Source organism: Eretmochelys imbricata, chromosome 3 (genome assembly GCF_965152235.1).
Source record: "Eretmochelys imbricata isolate rEreImb1 chromosome 3, rEreImb1.hap1, whole genome shotgun sequence".
In the NCBI taxonomy this organism is placed as follows: Eukaryota; Metazoa; Chordata; order Testudines; family Cheloniidae; genus Eretmochelys; species Eretmochelys imbricata.
In genome coordinates, this window is record NC_135574.1 from 137,595,689 (window position 1) to 137,614,202 (window position 18,514).

General features: G+C 38.8%; 1 protein-coding gene across 1 annotated transcript in view; it reads left to right on the forward strand.

The window, feature by feature from the left end:
* The window catches only part of CHRM3 (cholinergic receptor muscarinic 3), a 182,455-nt gene extending 165,378 nt beyond the window's left edge, over window positions 1-17,077 (forward strand). Inside the window, exon 2 of the mRNA XM_077811861.1 lies at window positions 15,250-17,077. Within this exon, the coding sequence (XP_077667987.1) occupies window positions 15,250-17,077 (1,828 nt within the window). The remainder of the gene's footprint in view (window positions 1-15,249) is intronic.
* The last annotated feature ends 1,437 nt before the right edge of the window (window positions 17,078-18,514 follow it).

Below are 18,514 nucleotides of genomic sequence, written 5' to 3' on the forward strand. Positions count from 1 at the left end.
AGCATTAAATAAATTAATAAATGTATTATAGAAGGCCTGATGCCAAAATTAGACTTCATAAACATGATATTAAATATAGAATCTTTACTAACCATATTCAGTTCTCTGTTTATTATTTGGTAAAGGGGCATATGCTTATTAGCAGATTGATAGTTCTGAAATTTAATCTTGGTAAAATACTACTTTTGGTGACTAAACCTTCTGTAGTATAATTTGCCTTGTTTAGACATGCTTAGATATGTTAGAGCAGTGGCACTCAACCTTTCCAGAATACTGCACCCTTTTCAGGAGTCTGATTTGGCTTGCATACCCCAAGTTTCACCTCACTTAAAAACTACTTGCATAGTAAAATACTCAAAATCAGACGTAAAAATACAGAGGAGTCACAGCACACTCTCACTGAAAAATTGCTTACTCTCTCATTTTTACCGTATAATTAAAAAATAAATCAATTGGATTATTTTGAATTCACAATGTCTTCACCCTACTAATTCTATCTATTTCCCCACTTAGCTACCCCTGTTAGAAAGGACCCTGCTTTCTGTAGCAGGCGGGGGGGGGAGGATGGGAGAAGATAAGAGCTATTACTACTTTCAGTGAACGGAACTGATCTTTTAACTCAAGCAGTATTGCAGCTGCTGCTGCTTTTAGATCCAGGAGTCCTTGTTTTCATCCCAGTAGGAATAGATACCTCACATATTCTTCCTCCTTTCAATGCGGACTGTTCACATACTTGTAAACAGTGACCAGATAACCTTAGTTGTCTTTTTACCAAGCTATACCTCTCTCTTTGTTTTAACCTCTTGCAGGTCATTCCTTCCAAATTTATCATACTTGTCTCCTTTATCTGGATCCTCTCCAAACTGTGGTTTTCCCCATAGAGACAGACAGACACACGCACACAAAACACCATTCCCCCTTTCACCCACCATGCCAGCAACAGGGACGGGGTGTAGCATAAATGCCTCTGCATTAGTTCGACACCACTGCAGGATCATTCCATGGCCAATAAGACAAGTTTTACAATCAAAGTGCACTGACAGTACAGCACAAGGGTCCTTCCTGCACACAGTGACTAGACATTCAACATCTTAAGAGGATCGCAGCAAGAACACTGAATCAAAGTTCCCCTGGAAGTTTTCTTCCTAACTCACCTTTTAAAGCTCCTTCCATTATTTGTTTGTTGTTTCTCATAGACTTTAATGGGTTTGCAAAATGAAGGGTTTTCAGGCTTGAAAGAGCTAATACAGATAAGCATTAGTCCAATTTATTCTCTTGTTTTAGATGCAAAACTCCATTAATTAGATAGGAACCTTTATGCTTAAATATTGCTAATGTAATTACATCTCCATGCGTCTCATTTTTATGTCCTATCGAGTTAAAACCCTATGAAAGACTCAGCAACAAGGAAAACTGCACAATACCATCAAAATGTTTGGTGATGAGTTAAGTATAAATGTCTAGATAGATGGATGGCTGCTGAGGAATTTTTTTTTTGTATTAAACAATGATTTTGACGTTCTACAAATGTGTGTTTGGACTACACACACACACACAATGCATCCTGAGAACAGGTCAATCTTGTGTACTGAATGAACCCAGGGTCCTAAGGAAATGTGTGTGTATATGTAATTCTTTCATATATAATCAAATAGGATTAAATTTTACTGATTTTATAATACTGTATTATAAACTTTCAGTTCGCAGGGTACATTTCAACAAGATAGGTAAAAGACAGACTTGGGTAAACAAATATGTAGCTACCATAATATAATCCTCACAGGAAAGAAGCCCTCGCACAAGGTTTACCAACAGACATTGTGTTGAAAAATTTAAAATAAATCCAGAACTCAGTCATTAGCATCCCCCAGCAGGGTTGCTCTGACAGGCTTGTTTCCACAAGGAGATATTTTCATTTGAGCTGCTCTGCAGTTAAGAAGAAAAGACCTAAAGACATATAGTGTAGATAGGATTATTTGGGATTTTTTTTAAAGAACAATTGCTTATTATTTAACAAATGCCCAGTCCCATTGATCTGTGAGTTACTTCAGCATTTTCTGCCCACCCACCAACTGATATTTAGAGAAAACACTTCCAGGCAAAACCAGTCCTCAGCACTTGGCCAGATTCTCTGTGATTCAGCCCTTACTCTGATTCTAATACTTGTTTTTAAACTGAAGATTCCTATTTTTATATTTGTATTATACATATTTATCCTCAGGGGTACTCTTCAGGAATAGATATCACTTAGTAAGCCCACATCACCCCACACAAGCTTTATGAGAGACTACTAACACTTTTGTTGCAGAGTCCATCCTTTTGCTACTGCATGCTTCCTGTGCCATCTAGTGGATATTGTATTGCAGCTTTTTAAAAAAGATTTGTATTAGGTTATATTATTCACTGGTTGCCCTGTTTTTAGAGCTGGCTGAAAAAATTTCAACTGAATAGTTTTCTGTTGGAAAATCCAGGTTTATCATAATCAAAACATTTTGCAGGAATGTGTCAATTTCAACTATATTTTCAGTGGAAAAAAGCAAAAAATTAAGGTTGACTCTAGTTTCATTTTGATAATGTTGAAATGTTTCATTTCAAATTAATTTCATTTAGTTTATACTTGTATATGATAATTTTATTATATTCAGATGCATGGTATTTTATATATTTAACACTATATTTTATTACAGTGCTTCAGCATTATCAAAATTAAATGATTCAGCATCACTGAAACAAAACATTCTGATGTTTCTAAATACAAATTTCAGAATTTCTGTTTCTAAAAAAATGAATTTTTTACTTTTCATTCTGATTTGGAAATTCCATTTTCTGACCAACTCTAGATATTTTCACTTCAATATATTACAGACACAAATTATTAGGTCACATGAGTCATATGAATTGCATTTTATCTCCAATATGAGCCTCTCTTTTGAAATAGTTTCTTTAAATATCTAGTGGCAGAATTAGCAGTGGCACAACTGGATGGTCTTGCAATTGAGGGTCAGTGTAATATTTGTGCAGCACCTTGCACCTAATCTTATTACCATGACTAGGGCTCTCATGAGCTATCGTAATACGAATAATAATAATAAAGAAAACAAAATCAACACTTTAACACAGATGAATTTTGTGGAGTGAAAGAAAAAAAAAAGACAGCCATATGCTCTCAGGTTTTCCTGTGAAACACATTATTATATGACAGTTTGTTTCTTCAACTCACCCTAGAGTTTCAGATTAAAAAGGGAAAAAACACACCCATAATGGTCAAATGCTACTGCTTTCCTCTTCCGCCTACCCCCTCCCCCCATTATTCCATTCAGGTCAATGGTATTACTCAAATAAGTACAGTGGCAGGATTTGTCTGTAATTCTCTCAGTGTAATTTGTCTCAATGTGTGAGCGGTTTCCATGATGTGAGTCAGTTTTGGGGCAGAAGTGTAGGAAAAACTCTCTGAAGAGTAAATTGTATGAGAAGTTGCTATATAGTTCTCTGCTTTCACAAGAATACACACCTTGCTCTCAAAAACTATCATGGATTAGATTAGGTAATATTGAGTGTGATCTTGATTTAGGAAAGCCTAATTTTTTTTGTTAACAATTGTGACAAAGGAGGAAACTTCCTCTGATCAGGATTTTGATGCCTTCACTCAGTTGCTGTGCTGTGCCTAAGAGTGACATGCAGTATTCAATATAGCATTACACTGCTACTCATGATATTCAAGTCATTCCCTGGTTCACTTCAGGGCCACTAGAGTGGTAAAGCCACGCTGAGAGATCACTCAACTCATTTCTGAAAGTTCTCACTGGGGTTATTTTCAATCATTTCAGGATTGTATTATTCTGAAGCTCTAAAAGATTACGAGGTAAATGAGTCACTGAGCGTCTGGAATAAAAAACAAGATGTACTACTATACTTCTATACAGGAAGTATGAATATCTTTTAAATCCATATGCTTAAATGGATTGTGGTTTATGACTTGGATGTATTATTTATAGCAAATATTTCAGAAAGATATGCAGCAGAATTATACAACTCATATAACTGATTAATTCTTACATGTTAGTGCCAAAACATTAGGGCAAACACATCATTTGTCTGCCTGCATTTCATCCAGTAAATTGTAGGTGGCCAGTTTTTGAGTAGGCCCTAAAGGGAAATATAACACATTATCATATTTGTAGAGCAATGTAGATGAAGAAATGTTGCCATTAAAAATCAGAATTGGTCAACGGTTAACACAGTGCTATATGAGGTTCTTTAGCATGGTCATTGTTATCAGATATTGACTTTGTAATGATGCTCACCGTACATGGTGCTTTACCATAGTGTAACAATAATTCATAAAAAGCATCCATATTCCAAAGAACGTACGAATCCAAAATCATGTACAAGCACAAGCAAGTGGTAGACATTGCAGCTATATTTTGATTTGAGTGCATGCAGGCATCATGGTGCAATTGAGGTTTCAAGGAGGAGATAGCTGATGTTTGGCAAAAATGGAATGGAAGGCTGTTCTAAGCAGAAAGGGTGGTAAGGAAGAAGGCACCATATATTTTAAACCAAAAGTATTTAAATGCAATCATTCCTTTGCTCTCTGCTATAGAAGACTTAATAAATAATGATAATACTTAGCACTTCCCATTCATGGATCTAAGTGTTTTGAAAGCATTAATGAAGCATCACAATATCCCTGTGAAGTAGGCAAGATTAAGAGTCCTATTTTTATAAATGGAAAACCTGAAAAGACTGAGGCCAAAAAGTTCGCAAGTGACCAGTGATGTCAGTAGGAGCTGACGGTGTTCAACGTATCTCAAATAGGGTACCTCAATTTAGGTATCTGACACAATCATTGTCCACTTTTGAAGAGTTAGCAAAAGGAATTTGCCCCAAATCTCACAGTCAGTCTGTGGTTGTGTTGGAAATATGTAATAGAAATTGACCAACATATTTGGTTATGGAAACAATTTCCCTGACTCTTAGTCCCTTGTGCCCAGATTCTGCAAAGATGTATGCACGTGCTCAAGTTCATGTATTATGTGTCGTATGATTAGTTCTATTGAAATAACTGGGACTACTCTCAGTGCATAAAGCTAAGCACGTGCATAAATCTTTGCTGGATTGAGGCCTTCATGTGTGTGAACTAGACCATGGTTGCTGATATCACTCTGAAGTCGTGTAAGAAATGTGTTTTATTTCCCTGCTTTAGTTGCAAGTGATGTCAATTTTTGCAGGAGAAATGCAAAAACCTAGGGGCTGGATTGCAGTTCTTAGAAGTTTCTCCCTTTCACTGTCTCATTCAAATATATTTTATTTGTAATTTTAAAATCTACAGTTAGATTTTTAAACTCATTCTGTTCATGATTTGGGATTGTGCATTTTACAAATAGATCTTTTAAAAAATTTTAAAGCATTTCACTTCACGGTTTAACCCACTCATCTAGAGAAGTATATTACCCACTCATATAGAGAAGTATATTAAACATTTTAAAGCCTTTCATTTGTTTGCATTAGAAAACATTTTTATAGTTCACTCTGAAAAGTTCTGTAATATTTAAACTAAGAAAATATTGCCGAATAAAGCAGAAAAATAAGCTAACCAATTATCTTAGCTGTACAAACAGATCACATTTTGGATTCTCAAGTCTGCATTTACAAGTCTTGCCCTGTGTTCGGGGCCATGTCCAATCAAGCATGCACAATGGACTCTTAACTTCATAAGAAATGTGTCTTACAGCCTTTTAAAGAAAGCAGAAAAAAGCTTCTAGGGAAAAATAAAGGCCATGCCTTTGTAAAGGAGTGGGTGTGGAGGAAAAGAGAGTCTATGGGGAAAGAGAGAAACACCATATAATGGGAAAGAAATAAAGAAGTGATTAAAATATAATTATTAAATGGATAAAAGGACCAGTGAAATCAGAAAGTCTCCCTCCCTCCCCCACACAAACAAACACACATCCTGCTTGAGCCTCTTTCCACCCCACCCAATTCCCAAAGAATACATATAGGAGGCAAAAGCAAATACAGCCGCGCTTATCCTACCATGCTGCCATGGTTTTCATCAGACGGCCAAATGGATTCATTTCCCTCTCCTTCTGAGAATCAGCAGTATACAATGAATAGGGAAGTTGATCATATAATTATCTTAGGCCAGTGACTCTCAACCTTTCCAGATTACTGTACCCCTTTCAGGAGTCTCATTTGTCTTGAGTACCCCAAGTTTCACCTCACTAAAAAAAACTACTTGCTTACAAAATCAGACATAAAAATACACAACTGTCACGGCACACTATTACTGAAAAATTGCTTATTTCTCATTTTTACCATATAATTTTAAAATAAATCAATTGGAATATAAATGTTGTTCTTTCATTTCAGTGTATAGTATATAAAGTAGTATACACAAGTCATTGTCTGTATGAAATTTTAATTTCTACTGACTTAGCTAGTGCTTTTTATATAGCCTGTTTAAAACTAGGCAAATAGCTAGATGAGGTGATGTACCTCCTGGAAGACCTCTGTGTACCCGCAGGGGTACACGCACCCCTGGTTGAGAACCACTGCCTTAAGCCACTGAAAATTCAAGTCCTAAAACCCATGTTATAACTATCTTGTAAACTGAGTGGTCCTGTCTACAATTGCACTTTTCTCCCCTAACAGTGTGGTTCAATGAGAATGTGAAGTAATAATCCCTCCACAACAGGATATGATTGAAGCACAATGGCAAGGAGGTGTGCGGCAGCTTGCACTGCCAATGCCTGCCCTGCACCTGTTCCTGGATGATGCTGGGAAGAGCATTTCATTCTGCGGTACTCTGTCCAGCACCTTCCACAAGCTCTGTATTCACTTAAAAAACACTAACCACTGAAAAGAATGTAGTAGTAACATTAGTGAAGTCACTATGTATGGTTGGGCCACAAATATACATTCTTTCCTTCACTGTAGCATGTAAGATGATCAAAGTAATATATTTTACAAATCTTACACATAATGATTATGATCATCTCACATTTTGTTTTGTTGAGCTGCAGTTCTTCTGCCCCGAGACATCTCCACTGGCTGAATTTGGGCTATAGTTTTACCACAGGTTCATGGGGACCTACCACATTTGGATATTCATCTCCCTCACTGAAACTACATTGCTGTACTGGAGAAGAGTATTGGTCCGCTTCACATTTAAAAGTGCTATCCTCTATTTGAGACTTTAAACCATGATCCATCCTACTTCTCTGCTGGTCACATGGAAGTTAGAGTTCCCATGTTACTTTCTGAAACAACAGAAGTAACTCAGGTATTCTGGCCAACATCTCCCTCCCTCTACCCCCAACCCTCCATGAAACCAATCTGAATGTTTAAGGCTGAACATGAGCTCTTCCTTAATGCACAACAACTCCATTTTCCTGCACAGTCACAGCAACTGACTCTATATTGTAAAGTACTTGGAGATACTTCGTAATATGGAAGATGCTACAGAATGTAATTTTTATACGGCTGTCTGTAAGTATAGAAATAGGAGATTAGGTGAAAATCTACTCAGAGTTACCATAACTTGCAATACGTACAGTAACAAGATGCATGATTGTTAACTGGTTTACCTTAAGATGATACTTCATAGGCATATTGAGATGCACAAGATTTGTTCGTTCTCTCTCTTTCTATAGCTTGTTATGAATTTCCACAGCAATTGACACTTCAGTTATTTGCTGTTTGTGCTGAGTTTTGGAAATGCAACCAATGTCAAGTATTTTTCTTATTAGTCCTTTGGGAAGGTCATACTGTTTTTATCTTCTGTCTATGCTCTGAGAGTTCCATTTCCTTCAATGGTTGTTTTCTCTCTCCTTCCAGTCCTTGGGAGGGGAGGGGGGGCGAGATTAGCTTGACTTTTGTGTTCAAAAAGCTTTTCTAATAATATAATCAAAATTGTGGACTCATGCTTCCAGCTTCCAACCAAGAACCTGCACTAAGTGTTAGATGTCACCTTTGTACAGTGCCCCTCTCTCCCGCTTTCTGTCCTCTAATGTCTATAAAGGAAGCTCTGCTCTCCCTTATACTAATCATATCTGACATGCAGTTGGCAAGTGTATTCATTTAAAATCTCTCTTGTACTGTTCTTGGTTAACCTCATCCCATGGGAGAACTATGGACAAGACGTGTCTCGCTCCTAAATTTAACATTGTAGCAAGTATGTTTCCACTGATCCAACAATGTGTTTTATGTGAAGGGTTTTTTTTCATGGTGGCTAATGCACCCTGACATGTAAATACACAGTTGTAATACTGTCATATCAAGATGACTCATATACACGTTTGTTTCACCCAAACATATAAAACGATGTAGCTGAACCTGAGGTCAGCCACATCACCTCCTCCGTGACTTTCTTCAAAGTTCTAAATATGTTATTGTAAATGAGTTTTCCATAAGCCTCCATTCAGTAAGTTTCAGGTACATCAGGTCTCCTCTTACATACATTAGTGTAAATCAGGACCTCCTTCTTTCAAGGCAATGGAACTTTTTTGGTGTGAAAGTGGTATAAATGAGAAGAGAATAAAACTACCAGAATTCTCTCCCCCTCCCCCTTTTGCATCTCTACAAAGTTGTTCCTGGGAAAAAAAATCAAATATATAGTGGGTGGGATAAGTCCAGTTGATACAGGACTGGTTGCTTGACTTCTGCATGTGTTACAGCATGAAACATTGTGGCAGCAGAAGTTATATAAAAGGATGAGACACAAAACAATTCTACATGCTTCACAGCATGAACTACATCTGCCCCCTAATCAGAGGTAATAAACCCAGAGACGTCAGTGAAAGGGGTAAACAGTGTGGTAGTCTTGTCTTGCAGCTTCTCCTGCAAGACAAGACTGCACCCTGGGATTGTTTCAGAAATGTCTGTTGATTTGCTTGATAGATCCAGTTTAGTTGGTGACAAGTGTGTCTGTTTCTCATTGAGGATGAAGAAAAGACCTCCCAGAACCACTTTACAGATAAAAGATACACACCAAAGCTGAATACAGCACATGCCAGAACCTATGTCTGGTTTCATTTATACCCTTCCAACAGTGGCGTTGGAACAATTTCTATAGTGAGGGTACTGAAAGCCTTTGAATGAAACTGTAAACCCTGTATAGGATACAAACCACTGCAAGCCAGAGGGTGCTGTCACACCCCTAGTTCCAGCACCCCTGCCCTTCCTCTAATCATCCTCATGGTCTCTTTACAGGTGGTCTTCTGAAATACACGAGATGTTACTCCCATAGAATCACTGTGTCTTAGAAAAAAATCATTAGATTGTACGTATCAATTCATGTACTTCCTTTCACGCTACAGAAACCTTTTCAGACACTAGTCTCGAGAAGGATGTGCTAGTAGATTCACCTTCATGTTTGACGTATCTAATTGTGCTGAAACTTAGGAGGCCAATCTTGGCCCTGCTGACTCAGCTTTTTATCTGCTGGTAGATTAGTTAAATATAATGTGTAATGGACAGGTCTTTCTGATAGGACCTGAATAGTGAGATCCATTTTTCTTTATATGAACATTAAAGACCATATGGGGTTCTTTTTAAAAGAGTAAGTGTTTGCCCTGGTACTTTGCCAAAATTTCCTCTTAACCCACTAATCTTCCACTGTGTTATGTACTGGTTGGTTGCCACCATCCAGTCCAGGAGTGGCTGCATTTCAGTGGCTCTGCATATGTGTAAAGTCTGATTTACAGAGGATCCAAAGTTTTGCAGGTCTCATTGATTTTAGTAGGAATTTAGAGAGGCAAGGTGAGTGAGTCCAATAAAAAATATTACCTCACCCACCTTGTCTCTCTAATATCCCGGAACTGGCATAGTTATGACTAACTACATTCAGTAGGAGTTGTCAGTGTTAATGATCTGTAAGCATCTGTTGCATGGTTTCTGAAGTGCTTTAGAATAAAAGACACTAGATGACTATAAATTAGCATTGCTTATTATGCAATTAGCAGTTGTGCATTCCTACTGCCACACTTTGATTTAGAGAGAAAAATTCCCCCACCAATTGCAATGATTTTCTTTCTAGCCTGCTTGGCAAGACCCTTGTTCATCACTCACAGTGCTTGCAGGCATTTTGCCTGAGCCATTCTTTCTCATTCTTCATTTCACCTCATGCCTCTAAGTCCTTTAGTATAGGCAGGCTGGCAGGCATCATGTACGTCATAGCATGCAAGTTTAGGCCCCCATCTGCAAGGTGTTAAGCATCCTCCGCTCCTGTTGAAGCCAGTAAGTGATCAGGGCACTCTCCACCAAATGGGATGTGCTCAGCATCCTGCCAGATCAGACTTTAATGAGAAACTTGATGAAGAACAAATTAACACATTAATCATCATTAATATTACAGTACTGCCCAGAGACCATTGTGCTAGACAATGTACAAACACATAATAGACACCCTGCTCTGAAGAGCTTACTATCTAAGTAGAAGAATATAGACAGCGGGTGGATAAAACAAACATTGGTGAGGGAAGTACCAGGACACAATGAGACAGAAGATCTTACTAATAGCACCAGCTTAAGTACAGGTAGTACTTAATGCACTTTGTACAGTGTGCTATACAAGACACCATAATATTTGTACTTACAGTAGGGAATAACTGTACATGGCAACTGTTGGTGAGCATTTACTTTTCAGTAGCACCCACTATCATACTGCTGGACAAGAGTGTATGTATAGTGATTTCAGAAGTTACATTTAGAATATGAGCTACAGGTCAAGGATAAAGTCAAGTTTAACATCCAATATGTCCTCTACAATGACTGTGTGCTGTCTTAGTAGTTGGACTGAATGATTCTAATGACACTTTATTCCTGTTTTATTTATGGGATGCAAATGTATAGCTCGGATAAGCTGTTCGAATTCTAATTTCTGCCAAAGATTTATTTTTATTTCTCATAAAAGTGTTGAAAGTTATTACTCTGATTGTTTTGTGGCCACTATTGAAATTGCTGGTAAGCTCTGACTAAAACAGCCAGAACTAGGCATGTGATATCCACAAAAGCACACAAAAATAGATATATAGATAGCCATACATAGGCCAATATTTGTCATAAGTCTGGCTCTGGAAACCTTATTTGTACTCATATCTGAAGAAATCAAAAGGTAGAATTTGGGAAATTTTCTGTTACCCTTGTTGATTTCTTCAAAGGCTTGGAATTTGGCTTTTAGTCATATACTATTATGTAATATAGTATTGTGTGATAGATTAAAATGGTGAACTTTTCAGCTCCTGGGGTGTTAAAACTCACCAGCAGTATGGCCAACTGCATCCAGAGTACTCCCTCATAGTCAGGGCTGACTATACAGTACCCTGCCTCTGTTTTCTTCTTTTTCTTCTTCAGGGATTCTTAAACACAGTCCAAAGGGAATTAAATATTACCCACCTGGACTCCAACAGAGACTTTCAAAATAGAACAGACTCACCCAGTCCTCACCTAACTTCAGCTGGACACAGTCCTTCCTCCCTGAGGGTCTGACTTTCTGCTTCCAGCACCATTAGGTTACCTAGAGTTTGTTCTTCTCCACATGCCCTCCCCACCACTGCCTTCTCCTCTGCTGAGTCAGGGGCCTTCTTACTCTCTGCAGACATAGCCATATTTTCTTAGATGCCCCCTCTACCCCATTCCTGCACCTTCCTGCTGCTTTGACACTGAAATCGCCTGATTTCTCTCAGGTGGAGCTACTCATTTTGTAGTCAGGTTTGGCTAGCCTCAGTCATTAAGCGGTGAGTCACCCTCTTACATCAGCCTTTCGGATGAAAGTCACAGCTCTGTGTGCTGCTACTGCTATAAAATATTTGATTCCCTTTTGTTCCTTCAGCGTTTATTCCTTGTAGAGCTGCTTAGTGACACATACTGCATTCTCCCTGTGTTCGGACATTCTCCCACTCAATTACCTTTCTTCTTACAATCAGTATTCAAGTACAGCTGGTCAGTTTTCCATCAGAAAATGCCATTTTGATTAAACATTTTTTATGCAAAACTAAGTCAATTTTGATGACATTTCTCAAGAAAAAATATTTTGGAATGGAAAATTTTGTTTCAGAAAATTTTCTTTCAGAAGAATTGCACAAATTTGTTTGGAAACAAAATTTGCATTTCATATTTTATTTTATTTTCACTTTTATATTACTTCTATTAATTTTACATTATTTCATGACATATCAGTAGCAGCAGTGAATAATATGACAGGATATCATATCATGTCAAGTTATATCAAAATATGTTATGACATAATATAATAGTGGAAATTATATTATTTTATTCTTAAAATAATTAATGTCAGATGCCACTTAGCACAGACTGAAACATTTAATTTTATTTTATTTTGTAGATCAAAATGTCTCCTTTTTGTGTTGTAATGAAAGAGTTTGACACTTTGATCTAGAAAATAAGATAAGCACTCCATATACTACTTAGAGGGAGTGCTTTTTTTAATAGCCTTGTGTTAGCCTGGAATCATTTTTCCTAAAATCATTGTCTTTTATGACATGACATGTTTTCCAATATTACTACTAACATATTGTAGTATAATAATAATATAATATACAATAATATAACAGAAAATGAAAAAAAAGAAAATTTTGATCTTTCAATTTTTTTCTGAAACAAAATTTTCGCAGTGAATTTTTTTTCTGAATTTCTCTTTCATGGGTTTCATGTTTCTTTTAAGTTACAACCATGTAGTTTCACAGATGTTTAAAAGAATGCTAACATTTCCCCCCAAAAAATTAATAGACCTACCAAAAATGTTCAATTTTTCCACAGTAAATTAATAGAAATAGCAAAGAAAGCATTCTGGTTTAACCCCAAGGAGAAAAATCCCTTTATCTAGATCAGTGGTTCCCAAACTTGTTCCGCTACTTGTGCAGGGAAAGCCCCTGGTGGGCCAGGCTGGTTTGTTTACCTGCCACGTCCGCAGGTTCGGCCAATCACGGCTCCCAGTAGCCGCAGTTCACTGCTGGAAGTGGCAGCCAGTACGTCCCTTGGCCCACGCCGCTTCCAGCAGCTCCCATTGGCCCGGAGCAGTGAACCGTGGCCACTGGGAGCTGCAATCAGCCAAACCTGCGGACAACCCAGCCCAGCCCACCAGGGGCTTTCCCTGCAGAAGTGGCGGAACGAGTTTGGGAACCACTGCTCTAGATATTATTTTCCAAAGAATGACCATTGCTTCAGTCCTTCAGTGTGATCTGCTAGTGTGGATTCTGTACCAGTATGTAGCCTCATTCACATCACTGTGGACCAGCATTTGTGGATATTGTTCATGATTAGAGTCCTGTAGAGATATGCCAAAAAATGTAATTTCCCATATTTCCTCCTGAATTGCTGATTTCACCACCTAGATGCTCTAATGATGAGTGGACTAGAAATATATTGGATTAGATGAGATTCAGACGTGGTATCAAAACTGTTACCGTCTTCTTTTTATTAAATAAATTGGAGTGGTTAACCGAATATTTTCACTTACTTTGGCTCCCAAACTGTGTTTTCATTATTACCTATGGTGTGTAGTGTCAGTTCATTTACACTAGGTCAAAATAATGAGATTACTTTAAATGACTTATTCCCCGCATGCTTTGCTAACACAACACAAAATAGTTTTCTTTTCGGGTCTCTTTTAACACCAAACTTTTTTGATATCCGCTTAAGTCTATCATATTAAGCCATAATATATCAACTCTGAACTGACCTACAGTAAAAGACCTCTTCTTTGATGAGGTATTTTGTTTCAGAGTTACTATTAGAGAAAGGTTACTCTGTGGTAAAATTGATTTATAACAATCTATCTAGTAAAATCCCAGGTTAGGAGTCCAAGGAACTTGATAAAATGTTGAGAATGCAGATTGACGTTTTGAGAGAGATGTTGAGTTTATCTCAGGTCCTACAATACTTGGGAAGAGGATAAAGGTCTAATTATCATGAATCAGTCTCCCCTTCCTCCCCATTTTCATAAAATATTTAATGATCCGTTTGAAAATCAAGTATACTTGCTGAACCCACAAGACCCACATAATCCTCGGTCCAACTGTGCAAATGAGCTTTTGTGAATGCAAATTGAGTACCTGCACATGTAAAAGGGCACTTACAGTATTTTCACAACCGGCAAAGTTGCATATGAAAATGCAGGTGTGTATAATTGATTGTGCTTTTTTTTTTTTGAGAGAGAGAATTCGGCTTTGTGTATCTATAGTTTATAGATAATGAAAAGTAAATTTTATTATTTCTGTTACTAGTACCTGAAAGCCCGTGCTGTTGCATGGATGTAATTTATACAGTCATGTGTGTGAAAAAGCCAAAAATGGCTGAGAACTAAAAATTGAACCATAACAAATCACAAATCCCAGAGATTATTGAAACTTGTGATATTTTAAATAAAAGGAGCTGTCAACCAGGGGGGACAGAGAGCAGAGGGTGGTTGGATGGGGCAGAGATTCTGGAGGGGGGCAGTCGGGGACAGGGAACAGGGGGGGTTGGATGGGCATGGGAGCCCCAGGGGGCCTGACAGGGGGCAGGGGTTTGGATGGGGTTCAGGGCAGTCAGGGGACAGGGAGCAGGGTGGGGGTTGGATGGGGGTGGGTTGGTCAGGGGACAAGGAGCAAGAGGGTTGGATGGGTTGGAGGTTCTGAGGGGGGCAGTCAGGGGGCAGGAAGTGGAAGGGGCAGTTAGGGGGCAGGAGCCAAGCTGTTTGGGGAGGCACAGCCTTCCCTATCTGGCCCGCCATATAGTTTTGCAACCCCGATGTGGCCCTCGGGCCAAAAAGTTTGCCCATCCCTGCCCTACAGACATACTAGGCTTCAGAGTGAGAATCCTGGGATCTTATTCTATAGGTAGTAGAACCAACAGGGATTGGGACTCCATTGTACACTACACAAACATACATATACATCCATATTGACGAAATTGGGCTCAAGTTGCAAGATTCCAATGTGGATCTGGATTTTGAATATCCCAAAGAAATGATGATGTGGGGTCCAGGGTTTTGGCTTAATCCATTATAAAAATAGACCTCTGGATTCTCTTGTAGATTCAGACTCACATATGGGAGGGCTCACCTGGCTTTTAGTTTGGCATCTTGTGATGTTAATTAACAATAACTTATTTTTAAGGAAAGCCCTAAAAATATTGAAAATAATCCAAATTAATGACTGGTGCAATATGAGTGACACCACAAATGTATTTGGCCTATTAAAAAAAGCTTTTGATTTACTGTCTCCCTTCTTATTTTTTTCTCCGCAGACTATGTCAGAAAGTCACAATGATCCTGCACAATAACACTACAGTCTCCCCCTTGTTTTCAAATGTGAGCTTCTTCTGGAATAGAGATTCCCAGGGAACAGGGCTTCTTGAGGATGCAACATCAGTCATTGGCAGCTATGACTTCCCTCAGACAACTGAGAGTTTTCCCTTCACTACTGTGGAAACAGCCAATAGGTCACTAGATGGCATGAACAAAGATCCTCTGGGTGGACACACACTCTGGCAAGTAGTTCTGATTGCCTTCCTCACTGGCATCCTCGCACTGGTGACCATCATAGGAAACATCCTGGTGATTGTGGCATTTAAAGTTAACAAACAACTTAAAACAGTCAACAATTACTTCCTGCTGAGTCTTGCATGTGCAGATTTGATCATTGGTGTTATTTCAATGAACCTTTTCACCACGTATATCATCATGGACCGCTGGGCTTTGGGAAATTTGGCTTGTGATCTATGGCTCTCCATTGACTACGTAGCCAGCAACGCTTCTGTCATGAATCTCCTTGTCATAAGTTTTGACAGGTATTTTTCCATCACCAGGCCCCTTACATACAGAGCTAAACGAACAACCAAAAGGGCTGGAATGATGATAGGCTTAGCTTGGGTCATCTCGTTCATTCTTTGGGCCCCTGCCATCTTGTTTTGGCAGTATTTTGTTGGGAAAAGAACTGTGCCTCCTGATGAATGTTATATCCAGTTTCTAAGCGAACCTGTCATCACTTTTGGCACTGCCATAGCTGCCTTTTATTTACCAGTCACCATTATGACTATTTTATACTGGAGGATCTACAAGGAGACAGAGAAACGCACCAAAGAGTTAGCGGGGCTACAGGCCTCGGGCAGCAAAGCTGAGGCAGCACGCTTCATTCGCCAGACTGGTAGCTCCAGAAGCTGCAGCAGCTATGAGCTGCAGCAGCAGAGTATGAAGCGCTCCACCAGAAGGAAATATGGCCGATGCCACTTCTGGCTTACAACAAAGAGCTGGAAACCCAGCCAGGATCAGGGGGACCAGGAGCACAGCAGCAGCGACAGCTGGAACAACAATGATGCCGCTGCTTCTCTTGAAAACTCTGCCTCCTCTGATGAAGAAGACATTGCCACGGAGACGAGGGCCATTTATTCCATTGTGCTGAAGCTTCCTGGTCACAGCACCATCCTCAACTCCACTAAACTACCCTCATCTGAAGACTTGAATGGGTCAGGGGAGGACTTGCAGAAATCCGACATGGGGTCAAAGGAGAGGAAACCTAAAAGGTTGCACTCTCAGAAAACTGTGGAGGACGGAGGAAACTTTCACAAGAGCTTTCCTAAGCTTCCAGTTCAGCCAGGGTCAGCAGTAGAGGCAGCCAAGGTTTCCGACGGCATTCCGTCGGTGGCTAAGACGTCCGCAGCCCTGCCTTTATCCTTCAAGGAAGCAACCCTGGCCAAAAAGTTTGCCTTGAAGACCAGAAGTCAGATCACCAAGCGAAAACGAATGTCACTTATCAAAGAAAAGAAAGCAGCACAGACGCTCAGTGCTATTTTGTTTGCCTTCATCATCACCTGGACACCATACAACATCATGGTTCTGGTGAACACCTTTTGCGATAGCTGTATCCCCAAAACATTTTGGAACCTGGGGTATTGGCTTTGTTACATCAATAGCACAGTGAACCCTATGTGCTACGCATTGTGTAACAAAACATTCAGAACCACTTTCAAGATGTTATTGCTGTGCCAGTGTGACAAACGGAAGCGACGCAAACAGCAGTATCAGCAGAGGCAGTCAGTCATTTTTCATAAGCGGATCCCCCAGGAGACTTCATAGACTAGTATTTTTAACAAACAAAAAACAGACTATCAAAGGGCGGAGTGGTTCCAGGGTGCTGATGTGGGAGGGGGAGTGGTTCCAGGGTGCTGATACAAATGTTTCATCATCAAGATGTGAGAGCAGCTGCCAGGCTTATATATCCTTTTAATAAATCCAGTTTAATATTAAAATCAAATCTGCATTAAGCAAAAACAAACAGACTTCAAGGTTTTTTATTAAGGAAATGAAAGACTTTAATAAAGTTTTCCTACAAAATTACAAGAAGCTGTAGAGCAATTATGAACCCGTTACTGATCAGCCCAGTTTTTTTGGTTGTAATCAACTCTGGGATCTCAGGTAAGCACATCTAGCTAGTCCAGTTCCAGCTGTTTCCATGGATACAGCAAGCTAGTTAAACATTGTTATGAAATTATTTAAAACACTGTATAGGTTGCAAAACTGCTTCTTGTTGTCCCAGTAAACCTTTTTGTCTCCTCTTTTGGTGTGATTCTCCTCGTAGCCCTGATTCTTGAACCTTACAGAGTATCTATTTGTGCTGCTCATGTTATGTGTGTGTGTGTGAATGCACAAGTTACACTCACACTCCACCATTTATATATATATAAATATGCCAGGAAAGAAGTGATCTATCAATCTAAATTCTTACATGGGTCCCTATCGTTGTGGTATGTGAGTGAAATATATGATTTGACAAATTAGTCTGTAAATGTAAATTTATTTTGTTATTTGCAAATTGAAATTATAGTGTATATTTGAAAACATAAAATACACACCATTTAGAAAGAGATAAATAAGTACTACTTGTGATCCAAATACAGTCCACAGATTATTGCTATGGGACATATGCCAACCTAATACAGAGATGCAGCCAGATAAAATTTAATACAGAGATGCAGCCAGATAAAATTCTGTATGTATGCGGTATCGTATTTCAGTCCAAGTGATAATGCCCCCTCAGAAGCATTGGCTACTGAGCTCAAAGTTGAGCATAGAATTCTGGAATCTGTAGTCTCTGCAAGCTGCATGTCTGTAGTAAAAGTTGAAAAAGTCTGCATTTTATGGAAAAGGAACTTTCACAGACTGCCACTGTGGCCTTCAGTTGCAAAAGGCGTGTGTAGAAGAAATCCTTTGAACCCGAAGGACACTTATTCAAAAACATTTCTTTTTCACAATCTGTTTGAAAAGCATAGTGGATATCACCAACTTGCAAGCTGGCACTTTCTGATAAAGAAAACAAAAAAGGGGCTTTAATATTTATAATTTAGACATGGCCAATATTTCCTGGTATTTATGATGTGGTCTGCACCAAACATAGTGTGCTTTATAAAAGTCAGAGATCTCCTGAGGAAAGTACTGTACTTTTAAGTATTGTTCTAAATCTTATTTAGTTATGTGTTGAAAGATAATTTCATATTAGCCTTTGAACTGACCAAA